We start from the raw sequence: 15,750 nt of genomic DNA, 5'->3' as shown, positions 1-15,750 counted from the left end.
ACTGTAGCATAATGTAATATTATATGGCATAGTAATAAAAACAATCCATATATGTAAAATTAGGAAGCCAGAAATCTGTATAATAAAGGAAAATATGGCCTATTTTAAAATCTATTTAACCTTAGAGCAACCTTATTCCAATGCAAAGCTCTATTTATTAATACCTGCATAGAATGTCAGTGTCTGTTTTGAGAAATAAAAAATGAGAAAATTAGAGAAGTGGAGTTTGTGTAAAAGTACTGTCTAGGTCATGTTTGGGGCTGGGCCTTGGTTCCAAAGCTGGTTGCGTAAGCTGTATGATAAGAGGCAAATGAATCCCTGCTGTAATAGCTCATTCACTTGGGTGTAAATGTCAACTTGAGCTATTCAGTTTAGTAAACCATGGGCTTCTTTCAGCAAAGATGACAGGGATACATAGCTATACATTAAAAGGAGACCAGATGTATACAGTATGTACAGGCTCAGAAGGAGACACACCATATTTATAGGCATGCACAGGGGATGTGCCAGATGTGCCTGGGCACACCCTAATCACTATGTGCGGTGCCGATTCCCCCTACTGCCCATGCTTCTCCCATGTTGCCCCCACCACCTGCAGTGCTGCTGTCTTCCCTCCTCTCCCCCTGGCTGCTGTGGGAGATGTTTCAGGATGGAGAGCAGGGGAAAAGGTTAGTCAGTTTGTCATTTACAAGCCCCTTCCTTTTCCAAATGTGCACAGTGAACACACTCACTCACTGCGTTCATTCATAACTGAAGCATAGAAAACTGTGTTTACTAAACTTCAATTTGTGATTGAACAGGATGTCGCTCAGCACAGAGTACTTCCTATTCATTCACTGTCCAGTGCAGCTGAGGCATGTGTGTTTGATTTTGGGGTGCACACCCTAATGCAATAGGCTGCGCACACCTATGACCATATTTATATGCAATTTTTCATATTGTAAATAAGCATTTACAGTGTAAACTAAATTAAATAGTAGCGCTAAACAGGATAAATAAATAAACCCAGTGACAGGTGATACTGATAAACACTAATACATAAATAAACAACTAATAATAAAGTTTGTGCAAAAATAGTCCATAAATGAGATTGGATGTCTCAAACAAGGAAAGCTGAATATATCCTGATGTGAGATCTTCAAAACTTTCACCACACCGCATGCACTCAGTGTTTCCACTCCCCTTTGGTTAAAAACCTCTCCAAATGATGATGTGTTGCACTCTCATGCTCGCCAAAACAGCATCAACCCTTACAAGGTTAGATATCAACTAATATCCAGACATGACACCCGATATCATGGACTCTCCATATACAGTGGGGACGGAAAGTATTCAGACCCTCTTAAATTTTTCACTTTTTTATATTGCAGCCATTTGCTAAAATCATTTAAGTTCATTTTTTTCCTCATTAATGTACACATAGCACCCCATATTGACAGAAAAACACAGAATTGTTGACATTTTTGCAGATTTATTAAAAAAGATCTAATACAGCCATGAGTCTTTTTGGGAAAGCTGCAACAAGTTTTTCACACCTGGATTTGGGGATCCTCTGCCATTCTTCCTTGCAGATCCTCTCCAATTCTGTCAGGTTGGATGGTAAACATTGGTGGACAGCCATTTTTAGGTCTCTCCAGAAATGCTCAATTGGATTTAAGTCAGGGCTCTGGCTGGGCCATTCAAGAACAGTCACGGAGATGTTGAGAAGCCACTCCTTCGTTATTTTAGCTGTGTGCTTAGGGTCATTGTCTTGTTGGAAGGTAAACCTTCGGCCCAGTCTGAGGTCCTGAGCACTCTGGAGAAGGTTTTCGTCCAGGATATCCCTGTACTTGGCCGCATTCATCTTTCCCTCGATTGCAACCAGTCATCCTGTCTCTGCAGCTGAAAAACACCCCCACAGCATGATGCTGCCACCACCATGCTTCACTGTTGGGACTGTATTGGACAGTTGATGCGCAGTGCCTGGTTTTCTCCACACATACCGCTTAGAATTAAGGCCAAAAAGTTCTATCTTGGTCTCATCAGACCAGAGAATCTTATTTCTCACCATCTTGGAGTCCTTCAGGTGTTTTTTTAGCAAAATATATGTGGGCTTTCATGTGTCTTGCACTGAGGAGAGGCTTCCGTCGGGCCACTTTGCCATAACGCCCCGACTGGTGGAAGGCCGCAGTCATGGTTGACTTTCTACAACTTTCTCCCAACTGCATCTCTGGAGCTCAGCCACAGTGATCTTTGGGTTCTTCTTTACCTCTCTCACCAAGGCTCTTCTCCCCCGATAGCTCAGTTTGGCCGGAGGGCCAGCTCTAGGAAGGGTTCTGGTCGTCCCAAATGTCTTACATTTAAGGATTATGGAGGCCACTGTGCTCTTAGGATATAAAAAGAATAAGTGTAGCGCTAAAAGGTGAGTGAATCAAACATATGATTAGTGACTGAAACCAAATATAATGTGATATTAATCTACACAATAATAAGCACTGGGGAAGTGTATGTAAATGTCCAAAAAAAGTGTTATATATATGAAGACTGTCCAGTAACAATATGTTATGCTCCACGGACTGCAGTCAAAGGCTGGAGTCAGTGCATAAAAGGAGTCTTCTCAGACAGCTGGGATGCTTGGACTGGAGACTGGAAAGCACATCAATCATGGACAGCACGACAAAACATCTAGAGTAAAATACTCTTACCAGAGCGAGTGGGACGTGTCAGCCATATAGCTGTACGTCTATCGGAGCTTGTGGAGATAACCTCCCATGCACTCTCTCCAAGGGTTCTCCCTTCGATCACGATCTCCAATCAGCCGGGTTGTCCCTGTCACCAATAGCCAAGGCAGTCAGCAGTGGGGGTGGACAGTCCTCTCGCACGCTCTCAGGTTCCAGGCAGGTTCAAAGGGACCAATCAAGGATAAAAACATAGAGGAAAAAAAGGAAACAGGGGCTCCACATGGCGCAGGTCAAAAATAAAGGGATTTATTGAACAAAAAACCTTACAAATTAAAAGTGATCACAAGATAAAAATTATTGGCAATGTGGAAAGCTGAACTCCCTACGCATTTTGACTAAAAAGCCTTCAACAGGGGCATGAAACAGCCTCTCCACACTGCCCATATATATAGACTGTAGACACCATTGTAAATTCATTGGATCCACCCCCGTTATGGCGGAACCGGAAGTGCGAGATTGAATAATAAAACACCATAAACTGGCTACTTATAATGCTAATATGGTATCAGTCCCATGTAAGCGAACATACTACATTAGGTTATAAGTATGTAACAATTTCAGAGTAAGACCGGAGTGTAAACATTAGTAAAAGATCTCGAAAATCGAAATATCAAATCGGCTTGCGTTCCAAGCCTCACATTAACTGGAGGAACCTGCGTTCCAAAAGCCTAAAGCATGTGACCGGAAAGGAAAACAACAGCCGGCGCACACTGCGCCACTGATGCTTCACACGATCATCACTGGGGGCGTGCATTCCTGGTCACAGAGGGAAGTGGGGAGGGGATACATGCCGACAGCCAATGCGCCGCCGGCAACTCCTCCACTCCCTCCTATGGGGCATGCGCTCCAAGCCTCTGTATGGAAAGAGGCAGATGGCCGCTCCAAAGCCAGCCTCGTCAGTGATCGTGGCCAAACAGGCCAATTGCTGACAAGCTAGACGGATAGACCACTCCCCCTCCTGTCAGTGGTCTATCCGTCTAGCCTGTCAGCGATTGGCCTGTTTGGCCACGATCGCTGACAAGGCTGGCTTTGGAGCGGCCGTCTGCCTCTTTCCATACAGAGGGGGTCATGATTGATGTGCTTTCCAGTCTCCAGTCCAAGCATCCCAGCTGTCTGAGAAGACTCCTTTTATGCACTGACTCCAGCCTTTAAATGCAGTCCGTGGAGCATAACATATTGTTACTGGACATTCTTCATATATATAACACTTTTTTTGGACATTTACATACACTTCACCAGTGTTTATTATTGTGTAGATTAATATCACATTATATTTGGTTTCAGTCACTAATCGTATGTTTGATTCACTCACCTTTTAGCGCTGCACTTATTATTTTTATATTTAATGGGACTTGGTTTGTTTGTGTGCTAGCAGCTATTTATCACTTGTTTACATTTGTTTATTTTTGGGGTCAGCGCAACTAGTTTTTTACATCACTGTGCTCTTAGGAACCTTAAGTGCAGCAGAAATTTTTTTGTAACATTGGCCAGATCTGTGCCTTGCCACAATTCTGTCTCTGAGCTCTTCAGGCAGTTCCTTTGACCTCATGATTCTCATTTGCTCTGACATGCACTGTGAGCTGTAAGGTCTTATATAGACAGGTGTGTGGCTTTCCTAATCAAGTCTAATCAGTATAATCAAACACAGCTGGACTCAAATGAAGGTGTAGAACCATCTCAAGGATGATCAGAAGAAATGGACAGCACCTGAGTTAAATATATGCGTGTCACAGCAAAGGGTCTGAATACTTAGGACCATGTGATATTTCAGTTTTTCTTTTTTAATAAATGTGCAAAAATGTCAACAATTCTGTGTTTTTCTGTCAATATGCTTTGCTGTGTGTACATTAATGAGGAAAAAAAATAACTTAAATGATTTTAGCAAATGGCTGCAATATATCAAAGAGTGAAAAATTTAAGGGGGTCTGAATACTTTCCGTCCCCACTGTATAATGAAACAAAGTGCTCCAATAGTGCAGTATCGTTGTAAAAAGTTTATTCTATTAAAACAGCTTCAAACATTGCACTCACATAAGTTCAAATCAATGAAGCCTAGAGGCATCCACTTGCAGCAGCAATTACTGGTGTAATGTGGTCTCAGTGGACACAGCATTGTAATCCTCTCAGCGTCACTTCCAGTACAGCGTCAAACACTGTGTCTGCTGAGACCACATGACACCAGTACTTGCTGCTGCAAGTGGGTACAATGATACTATTGCAGCACTTTGTTTCATTATATATGGAGAGTCCATGATATCGGGTGTCATGTCTGGATATCGGTGGATATCTAACCCTGTAAGGGTTGATGCTGTTTTGCCGAGCATGAGCGTGCAAGGCATCACCATTTGGTGAGTTTTTAACAGTGGGAGTGGAAACACTGAGTGCACGCAGTGTGGTGATAGTTTTGAAGATCTCACATCAGGATATATTCAGCTTGTTTGAGACAATCCAGTCTAATTTATGGACTATTTTTGCACAAACTTTATTATTAGTTGTTTATTTATGTATTGGTGTTGATCACTATCACCTGTCAATGGGTTTATTAATTTATACTGTTTAGAGCTACTATTTACTTTAGTTTACACTGTAAATGCTTATTTATATCTATTTAATTTAAAGAACAGCTGTTGCGCATTTAGGTTACTTTTGGCGCAGTGGTGGTACTTGAAGTGTGGGTGTATGGATCTTTTTGGACCAGTTCTGTTGTGTATTTTTTCTTTTCTTTTATTGACCTGACTTATAAAAAGGGAAAATAGGTTTTTAATGTTTTGGAATTGAAAAATAATATATAAAGAATGGCAAAATCTACAAATTCACTATACTTTCTCTTTCTGATCATGCCTTGAAAGCACCTCAGATCTTATCACTTGGCTAAAGACAACTTGCATTATTGACACAAGGCATGACAGATGTATGAACTTACAGATCTAATCTGTGGGAGTTCAGAACCTAAAACTCCTGACTTGTAATCATAAAAGCAATTCACTGCTTCAGCTGTTCTCCACTGTGGCAAGGTATTTGAGGAAAGCTGAAGCTTACATTATACCCATCAATCATCAATCTTTTGTGAACAATTGCCAAGAAAGAAATAGTCTAGGTAGCCACTTGTGAAGTAAGCAGGGCTGTTACACATTATTTGTTTACTGAGATATCTACATAATTTAATCTCCACTGTATATTAACAGTGAATTACTTCAAATATCTAAAGAATACATTGCATCTTCCTTTACAGGTATTCAATTGATCGCAATACAGATTTGGAGAGATATTTCAACATTGATGCCAACAGTGGAGTTATTACAATAGCAAAACCTTTGGACAGAGAGACCAATTCTGTTCATAACATCACGGTACTAGCAATCGAGAGCCGTAAGTGAATATTAACTTTATTGGATAAACTCCAGCTTTACCTTGAGTCTAGCACATTTGTAAAGACTCCTCTTTTGTACTAAAATTGCTTACTCTGGTATAAGCTTCTCATAGGGTACATTAGAAGTTGCAGAAACTTAGAGCTTGCTTCATTTCCTAGCTGATGGACAGGGATGAGCTTCGTGTTCGAGTCGAACCCATGTTCGACTCGAACATCGTCTGCTCGCCCGTTCACCGAATTGCGAACGATATGGGCCGTTCGCGCCAAATTCGTGTGGCGCATCACGGCCCATAATTCACTGAGGCATCGCAGTGCATTGCTGGCTGATGATTGGCCAAGCATGCACTATGACCCGCATGCTTGGCCAATCACAGCGCCGTCTGAACAGAGAGCCGTAATTGGCCAATGCCAAGGAGGCTTTGGCCAATTATGGCTCAGGGGATTTAGCACACGCCCCACACTATATAAGGCCACCTGCACGGCGGCCCTGTGTAGTGTGTGTTCCGGCGTTCATAGATAGAGAGAGAGAGAGAGACAGACAGTGTCATTTGATTTGAGTTAGATATATTAGGCTGAACAGTCAGTCAGTTAGCTGCACTTACAGTGTATTGTGTATATATATGCATCCCAGGTGTTGCATATATATATATATATATATATATATATACACTGTATTCAGTTTAGCTAGATCCGTTCCTGTTATCTTCTTACTGACAGGCAGGCTTGTCTTGTTACAGTATTTACAGCTACCTGAAGAAAATTGCTGGTGTTCTTTTGATCCTATTAGTACCACAGTCAGGCAGCTAGACTATTTACAGTTAGTGCAGTGCGTCCTGCTCACAGTGTTCAGCTAAAACTACAAGTTAGTGGGGTGCGTCCTGCTCACAGTGTTCAGCTAAACCTACAAGTTAGTGGGGTGCGTCCTGCTCACAGTGTTCAGCTAAACCTACAAGTTAGTGTGGTGCGTCCACCTCACAGTGTTCAGCTAAACCTACAAGTTAGTGCGGTGCGTCCTGCTCACAGTGTTCAGCTAAAACTACAAGTTAGTGCGGTGCGTCCACCTCACAGTGTTCAGCTAAACCTAGAAGTTAGTGCAGTGCGTCCTGCTCACAGTGTTCAGCTAAAACTACAAGTTAGTGCTGTGCGTCCTCCTCACAGTGTTCAGCTAAACCTACAAGTTAGCGTAGTGAGACCTCTGCACAGTGTTCATCTAAAGCTACAAGTTAGTGCATTGCGTCCTGCTCACAGTGTTCAGCTAAAACTACAAGTTAGTGTGGTGCGTCCTCCTCACAGTGTTCAGCTAAACCTACAAGTTAGCGTAGTGAGACCTCTGCACAGTGTTCATCTAAACCTACAAGTTAGTGCGGTGCGTCCTGCTCACAGTGTTCAGCTAGATCCGTTCCTGTTATCTTCTTACTGACAGGCAGGCTTGTCTTGTTACAGTATTTACAGCTACCTGAAGAAAATTGCTGGTGTTCTTTTGATCCTATTAGTACCACAGTCAGGCAGCTAGACTATTTACAGTTAGTGCAGTGCGTCCTGCTCACAGTGTTCAGCTAAAACTACAAGTTAGTGTGGTGCGTCCACCTCACAGTGTTCAGCTAAACCTACACGTTAGTGCGGTGCGTCGTGCTCACAGTGTTCAGCTAGATCCGTTCCTGTTGTCTTCTTACTGACAGGCAGGCTTGTCTTGTTACAGTATTTACAGCTACCTGAAGAAAATTGCTGGTGTTCTTTTGATCCTATTAGTACCACAGTCAGGCAGCTAGACTATTTACAGTTAGTGCAGTGCGTCCTGCTCACAGTGTTCAGCTAAAACTACAAGTTAGTGGGGTACGTCCACCTCACAGTGTTCAGCTAAACCTAGAAGTTAGTGTGGTGCGTCCTGCTCACAGTGTTCAGCTAAAACTACAAGTTAGTGGGGTACGTCCTGTTCACAGTGTTCAGCTAAACCTACAAGTTAGTGTAGTGCGTCCACCTCACAGTGTTTAGCTAAACCTACAAGTTAGTGCGGTGCGTCCTGCTCACAGTGTTCAGCTAAAACTACAAGTTAGTGCGGTGCGTCCACCTCACAGTGTTCAGCTAAACCTACAAGTTAGTGCGGTGCGTCCTGCTCACAGTGTTCAGCTAAAACTACAAGTTAGTGCGGTGCGTCCACCTCACAGTGTTCAGCTAAACCTAGAAGTTAGTGCAGTGTGTCCTGCTCACAGTGTTCAGCTAAAACTACAAGTTAGTGCTGTGCGTCCTCCTCACAGTGTTCAGCTAAACCTACAAGTTAGCGTAGTGAGACCTCTGCACAGTGTTCATCTAAAGCTACAAGTTAGTGCATTGCGTCCTGCTCACAGTGTTCAGCTAAAACTACAAGTTAGTGTGGTGCGTCCTCCTCACAGTGTTCAGCTAAACCTACAAGTTAGCGTAGTGAGACCTCTGCACAGTGTTCATCTAAACCTACAAGTTAGTGCGGTGCGTCCTGCTCACAGTGTTCAGCTAGATCCGTTCCTGTTATCTTCTTACTGACAGGCAGGCTTGTCTTGTTACAGTATTTACAGCTACCTGAAGAAAATTGCTGGTGTTCTTTTGATCCTATTAGTACCACAGTCAGGCAGCTAGACTATTTACAGTTAGTGCAGTGCGTCCTGCTCACAGTGTTCAGCTAAAACTACAAGTTAGTGTGGTGCATCCACCTCACAGTGTTCAGCTAAACCTACACGTTAGTGCGGTGCGTCGTGCTCACAGTGTTCAGCTAGATCCGTTCCTGTTGTCTTCTTACTGACAGGCAGGCTTGTCTTGTTACAGTATTTACAGCTACCTGAAGAAAATTGCTGGTGTTCTTTTGATCCTATTAGTACCACAGTCAGGCAGCTAGACTATTTACAGTTAGTGCAGTGCGTCCTGCTCACAGTGTTCAGCTAAAACTACAAGTTAGTGGGGTACGTCCACCTCACAGTGTTCAGCTAAACCTAGAAGTTAGTGTGGTGCGTCCTGCTCACAGTGTTCAGCTAAAACTACAAGTTAGTGGGGTACGTCCTGTTCACAGTGTTCAGCTAAACCTACAAGTTAGTGTAGTGCGTCCACCTCACAGTGTTTAGCTAAACCTACAAGTTAGTGCGGTGCGTCCTGCTCACAGTGTTCAGCTAAAACTACAAGTTAGTGCGGTGCGTCCACCTCACAGTGTTCAGCTAAACCTAGAAGTTAGTGCAGTGCGTCCTGCTCACAGTGTTCAGCTAAAACTACAAGTTAGTGCTGTGCGTCCTCCTCACAGTGTTCAGCTAAACCTACAAGTTAGCGTAGTGAGACCTCTGGACAGTGTTCATCTAAAGCTACAAGTTAGCGCATTGCGTCCTGCTCACAGTGTTCAGCTAAAACTACAAGTTAGTGTGGTGCGTCCTCCTCACAGTGTTCAGCTAAACCTACAAGTTAGCGTAGTGAGACCTCTGCACAGTGTTCATCTAAACCTACAAGTTAGTGCGGTGCGTCCTGCTCACAGTGTTCAGCTAGATCCGTTCCTGTTATCTTCTTACTGACAGGCAGGCTTGTCTTGTTACAGTATTTACAGCTACCTGAAGAAAATTGCTGGTGTTCTTTTGATCCTATTAGTACCACAGTCAGGCAGCTAGACTATTTACAGTTAGTGCAGTGCGTCCTGCTTACAGTGTTCAGCTAAACCTACAAGTTAGTGTGGTGCGTCCACCTCACAGTGTTCAGCTAAACCTACAAGTTAGTGCGGTGCGTCCTGCTCACAGTGTACAGCTAAAACTACAAGTTAGTGCTGTGCGTCCTGCTCACAGTGTTCAGCTAAAACTACAAGTTAGTGTGGTGTGTCCACCTCACAGTGTTCAGCTAAAACTACAAGTTAGTGCGGTGCGTCCACCTCACAGTGTTCAGCTAAACCTACAAGTTAGTGCGGTGCATCCTGCTCACAGTGTTCAGCTAAAACTACAAGTTAGTGTGGTGCGTCCTCCTCACAGTGTCCAGCTAAACCTACAAGTTATTTTTTTGCGAGCTCTGCACAGTGTTCAGCTAAAGCTACCTGTAGAAGGTTGGTGGTGTTTTCCTGATCCTATCACTACCGCAGGCAGCTAAAAAAGCTACAAGTTATTTTTTTGTGAGCTCTGCACAGTGTTCAGCTAAAGCTACCTGTAGAAGGTTGGTGGTGTTCTCATATTACAGGCAGGCAGTTGATTTTGCTAGCTGCAGTATCAGTACATATATATATATATATATATATATATATATATATATATATATATATATATATATATATCCCAGCTTACAGGCCATTAGTATGTCTGGAAGGCCAAGAAGTAGAGGCAGACAGTCACAAGCCAATAAGAGAGGGCAAGCGGGCTCTGTGTCTAGTGCTGGTCATGGAGACTGTGCATCCTCATCAGCACGTGGCCGTGGGACACGCTTGGCCTTTTTTTCGGCAGCTGGCCGTGTTGAGCCGCAACATGCAGAAGACTTGGTTGAGTGGATGACCAAGCCGTGATCATCCTCCTCATCCTCTCTCACCCATGCCCAGGGTACTTTGTCTGGCAAAGTAGCGGCCTCTTCCCTTGGCTCAATGTCATCAGTGACTCCTTCCCTAGCCCCACCATGTCCTCCTGAGGAGTCCCTCGAACTGTTTGACCACAGTGTTGGGTACATGCTCCAGGAGGATGCCCAGCACTTGGAAGGCTCTGATGATGATACTGAGCTCGATGAAGGCAGTAACGTGAGCACGGATGGAGGGGGTGCCCAAAAAGGACAGCAATCTGGCAGTCATGCTCCCCCTGCTGCAGCATACTGCCAGGTTTGTTCCAGTGATGAGGAGGGAGGGGATGATGAGGTCACTGACTCAACGTGGGTGCCTGATAGGAGAGAGGAGGAGGAGGAGGCGGCACATCACCAACGAGGCAGGATGCCCTCCAGGGGCCAGCCTAAGGGCAGCACCTTGACTGCATCACACCCCAAAGCTCCACATGTGGAGGGCGCTGCAGTCTCTGTGCGTTATTCAAAAAGTTCTTTGGTGTGGGCCTTTTTTGAGACGAGTGCATCAGATCGCACCGCTGCTATTTGCAACATATGTCTCAAGCGTATCTCGCGTGGCCAAAACATCTCCCGCTTGGGTACCACATGCTTGACCAGACATATGTTGACCTGCCATGCAGTTAGTTGGCAAGCGTATCTAAAAGACCCACACCAAAGAACAAAGAGGACCTCTCCTTGCTCCTCATCAGCTGAGATCTCCAACCCCACTATACCTTCTGTCCTCTCTGAGACCTGCACTGAGAGGAATGAAGGTGTAGAATTAGGTGTGTCACAGCCAAGTACTTGTGGGCAATCTGCTTTTGGTACACCGACGTCAGATTGTACCAGGCAAATTTCCCTGCCCCAGCTGCTGCACCGCTGAAAGAAGTTTGCTCCCAGCCATTCACATGCCCAGCGGTTGAATGCTAGCTTGGCAAAATTGCTAGCACTTCAACTGCTGCCTTTTCAGTTGGTAGACTCTGCTCCCTTCCATGAGTTTGTGGAATGTGCGGTTCCTCAGTGGCAGGTACCCAAACGCCATTTTTTCTCACAGAAGGCGATTCCGGCTCTCTACCGGCATGTGGAAGGCAATGTCCATGCCTCGCTGGACAGGGAGGTCAGCGGTAAGGTGCATATTACCGCTGACTCATGGTCCAGCAGGCATGGACAGGGACATTACCTAAGTTTCAGGGCGCATTGGGTGACTCTGCTGGCAGCTGGGAAGGATGCAGGACAAGGTGCAGTAGTGTTGGAGGTTGTTCCGCCACCACGCCTCCAAAATGCTAATGATTGTGACACACCTCTCTCCTCCACCCCCTCCTCTTCTTCTTCCTCCATGGCCTCTTCCTGTGTTTTGTCCTCGGAACCAGCGGTGCTCCGTAGCCGTTCAAGGGGCTACGCAAGTACGCAGGCCAAAAGATGCCATGCGGTGCTTGAGCTGGTGTGCTTGGGGGACAGGAGCCACACTGGGGCAGAGGTTCTGTCAGCTCTGCAGGGGCAGGTTCAGAGGTGGTTGACGCCACGCCAACTTAAGGCAGGAATGGTGGTTTGTGACAATGGCACCAACCTCCTCTCTGCCCTCCGACAGGGACAAATGACCCATGTGCCCTGTTTGGCTCATGTCCTTAACTTGGTGGTGCAGCGGTTCTTGGGCAGGTACCCAGGCTTACAGGATGTCCTGAGGCAGGCCAGGAAAGTCTGTGTGCATTTCCGCCGGTCATATAATGCCAGTGCTCAGCTGACGGACCTCCAAAAGGAGTTTAACCTGCCCAAGAACCGCCTAATCTGTGACATGCCCACCAGGTGGAACTCAACGTTGGCCATGCTGCAGCGGCTGCACACGCAGCAGAGGGCCATCAATGAGTACCTGTGTGACTATGGCACCAGGACAGGGTCAGGGGAGCTTGTTTTTTTTCCCCACGTCAGTGGGCCATGATCAGGGATGCATGCACTGTCCTGTCACCATTTGAGGAGGCCACGAGGATGGTGAGCAGTGACAGTGCATGCATCAGTGACACTGTCCCCCTTGTCCACCTGTTGGAGCACACGCTGCATGGAATAATGGACAGGGCACTTGAGGCAGAACAGAGGCAGGAAGAGGAGGACTTCCTTAGCTCTCAAGGCCCCCTTTATCCAGACAGTGTTCCTGTGTGCCTGCCGATCACACAGGAAGAGGAGGAGGAGGAGAAGGAGGAGGAGGAGGAAGATTGTGTCAATATGGAGGTGGAGCCTGGCACTCAGCATCAGCATCAGTCTTTAAGGGATCAGTTCCAAGAAACACATGGACTTGTACATGGCTGGGAGGAGGTGGCTGCGGACCATGTCGTCCTTAGTGACCCAGAGGACTCCGGACCGAATGCCTCAGCAAACCTACGCTGCATGGCCTCCCTGATCCTGCAAAGCCTGCGTAAGGATCCTCGTATTCGTGGTATCAAGTAGAAGGACCAATACTGGCTGGCAACCCTCCTTGATCCACGTTACAAGGGTAAGGTTGCTGACCTTATCTTGCCATCGCAGAGGGAGCAGAGGATGAAACATCTTCGGGAGGCCTTGCAGGTCTGTGCAACGCGTTCCCAGAGACTGGGAGGTTACAAACTCCTGTTTCTGGACAACGTGTTGCTGAGGCTTCGGTCAGTCAAAGAAGGAGCGGTGGGGGCGTGGCCTGGCAAGCGACCGCGATGGACGTGTGCTAGTGGAGCTCCCGGACCGACACAGCCTAAAGCCGGATAGCCCGAAAGCGCAAACCCGGAGATGGGCAAACTGACCCAACAGACACCTCACGCCAGAGCTCGCCGCAATTTAGCAGCCGTTTCTGCCGCCCGAAGCATTGCAGATCTCCTCCAAGCACAGCCGTCTCCTCTAGGCAACATTACAGGCCTCAAGATGGCGCGGGCTCCACAAGATGAGGAGGACTTTAGCGAAGACTCGCAATCGGCTCAGGAGGAATCAGGTAGGGTACGCAGCCGCTCTAGCAAGCCTCTCACATATGCGGACATGTCCGGATTTGCAGCAGATATCAAATCCACATTTTCCGCCGCCATCACGGACCTGAAATCAAACTTACTCACACTGACAGACAAAATGGAGGCTGTGGAGGCGGCGGGTAGACACAGAGACAAGGCCATATGCAGGTTAGAAAAGATCTCTGACTCCCATGCTGAACAATTCATTGAAATGAATAGACATTTAGGGGATCTTGACAACCGTGGGAGGAGGAACAATATTAGGGTGAGGGGGATCCCTGAGACTGTGAACTCTGACCAGATAATACCGGCACTACAACGCGTCTTTAACTTCCTGCTGGAGAGACAGGAGGACATGGACATTGAGTTTATGAGGGCACACAGGACTCTCAGAGCCAGGGGACCAGATACAGCTCCCCCAAGGGATATAATCTGCTGTCTTCAAAGCTATCCACTTAAAGAGGAGATTATGAGAAAGGCAAGGAGAAATGATCAAATTGTCTTCAATGGAGAACACATTATGCTGTTTCAGGATCTCTCCCAGATCACTCTAAAGAACCGCAGAGCATTGCGTCCCCTCCTCGACAAACTCAGGGAACATGATTTGCGTTACACGTGGCGCTTCCCCTTTGCTTTGGTAGTAACACTGGCTGGAAAACAACACATCTTGCGCTCACCATCTGACATAACGGATTTCTGTGCAGGTCTGGGGTTAGACAGAGTGGATTTATCTGAATGGTACCAGGAGTTTGTCCTCCCACCACTCACAAGAAGTCCACATGCCTCACCGACCTCCACTCCCGAAAAACAGCTACCTAAGCGGTTGAAACATGGCCGCGGCGGCGGCGGTCAACACTCGGGAACACCAAATAGGAGACAACATTTAAACGGGTCTCAAGCAGTGGATTAAAGAGTTTTGCTTACAACCCTGGACGCTGACACCTTGACTTCTATCAATCTCCACTGTACACTAGGAGTCTGTTCAATTACAATTAAATATCTACCTATATTTTTTTTTTTTTTTTTCTTTTCTTTTTTTTTTTTTTTTTTTTTTTGCGGTCGAGGTAGAGTTGTCAGAGGATCATCTTTTGACCCTCATAAGCTAACGGTCCTGGATGTTACAGAACTTTCCTTACCATACCAATAATTGATTGGATAAGCTAACGGTCCTAGCAGTAACAGATCTTATCTTAAAATCCCAGTGATTGATTGGGCAACTCTGCAAGATACTGTCTGTGGTCATGACACCTGATAGCACCCTGACACCCTTCACCTCGGTCTGTGAATATCATAAGCCCACAGGAAGAAGTAAAGGAGACGACTACACCTAATGGAAGTCAGAGGTTCTTTAAACAGAAGCCAGGGAAGTAAAGCGGGACTCTTTCCTAGTGAACCTCTACATTGGGCTGAATCCCCAAGACATTAGTTTATTTTTTTATAGCCAAAATTTTTTAAGGCTGTGTCGTTCTCTTTTTGTTTTCTTAGTTCCACTTTGTTTAGTCTGCACTTACTAAGTCACGTGGCGATACATTTTTGAACTTTATCGCACATAAAGGTCTTGTGCTTTGGGACTTATCCCAGAACACGACACTACTGATTGTGACTTTACCTTTTCGGTGGTAAACCACCCACGTACCCTCAAAGTACACCTGGGCCGGAGGTTTTTTGACCCAGGTGCACTAACTGTTTGCTTTAGAGAAGCAGTGTATTATCTAAAGTAAGATTTACCTGAAAAATCTCTCCGTTGTTATAGGATTCCATATCTGTTTCTGAATCCAATTTTCCCTATTCTTTCTTCTATACTCCTCTCTTTTCTATATCTATCTCTTTACTGCGCTCTCTCTCCTTGGTCTACCAACCATTTCTGTAAACACTGCGTAATCCGGATTTGTTTTTACAGAACTAGATTGATCTCTCCTTCATAATTGACCTGCAGAGATAACTTTCTCGTCACTTGGGGGGAGGCCAATGGTGATCTCGCACAATGTCAGGGGACTGAATATCCCCGAGAAAAGAGTGTCACTTCTCAGAGAGCTGAAAAAAAGTAGGCCTCAATTTGTTTTCCTACAGGAAACCCACTTCCGAACCAACCAAGTTCCTAAAATAACCAATGCATACTTCCCCACTGCATACCATGCGACTAATGACTTGGCAAAAACCAAAGGAGTAACTATTTTACTTAGAAAAG

The 15,750-nt window shown here is 45.6% G+C and overlaps 1 protein-coding gene across 2 annotated transcripts in view; it reads left to right on the top strand.

The window, feature by feature from the left end:
• The window catches only part of CDH7 (cadherin 7), a 430,878-nt gene that overhangs the window by 337,407 nt on the left and 77,721 nt on the right, over positions 1-15,750 (top strand). For both annotated transcript variants that reach the window (XM_073631278.1, XM_073631279.1), the window contains exon 8: positions 5,953-6,089. In XM_073631278.1, coding sequence (XP_073487379.1) covers positions 5,953-6,089 — 137 coding nt within the window. The remainder of the gene's footprint in view (positions 1-5,952; positions 6,090-15,750) is intronic.

The sequence above is a fragment of the Aquarana catesbeiana genome, linkage group LG05 (assembly GCF_042186555.1).
Source record: "Aquarana catesbeiana isolate 2022-GZ linkage group LG05, ASM4218655v1, whole genome shotgun sequence".
In the NCBI taxonomy this organism is placed as follows: Eukaryota; Metazoa; Chordata; class Amphibia; order Anura; family Ranidae; genus Aquarana; species Aquarana catesbeiana.
This window is presented reverse-complemented; position numbering and strand designations above follow the sequence as displayed.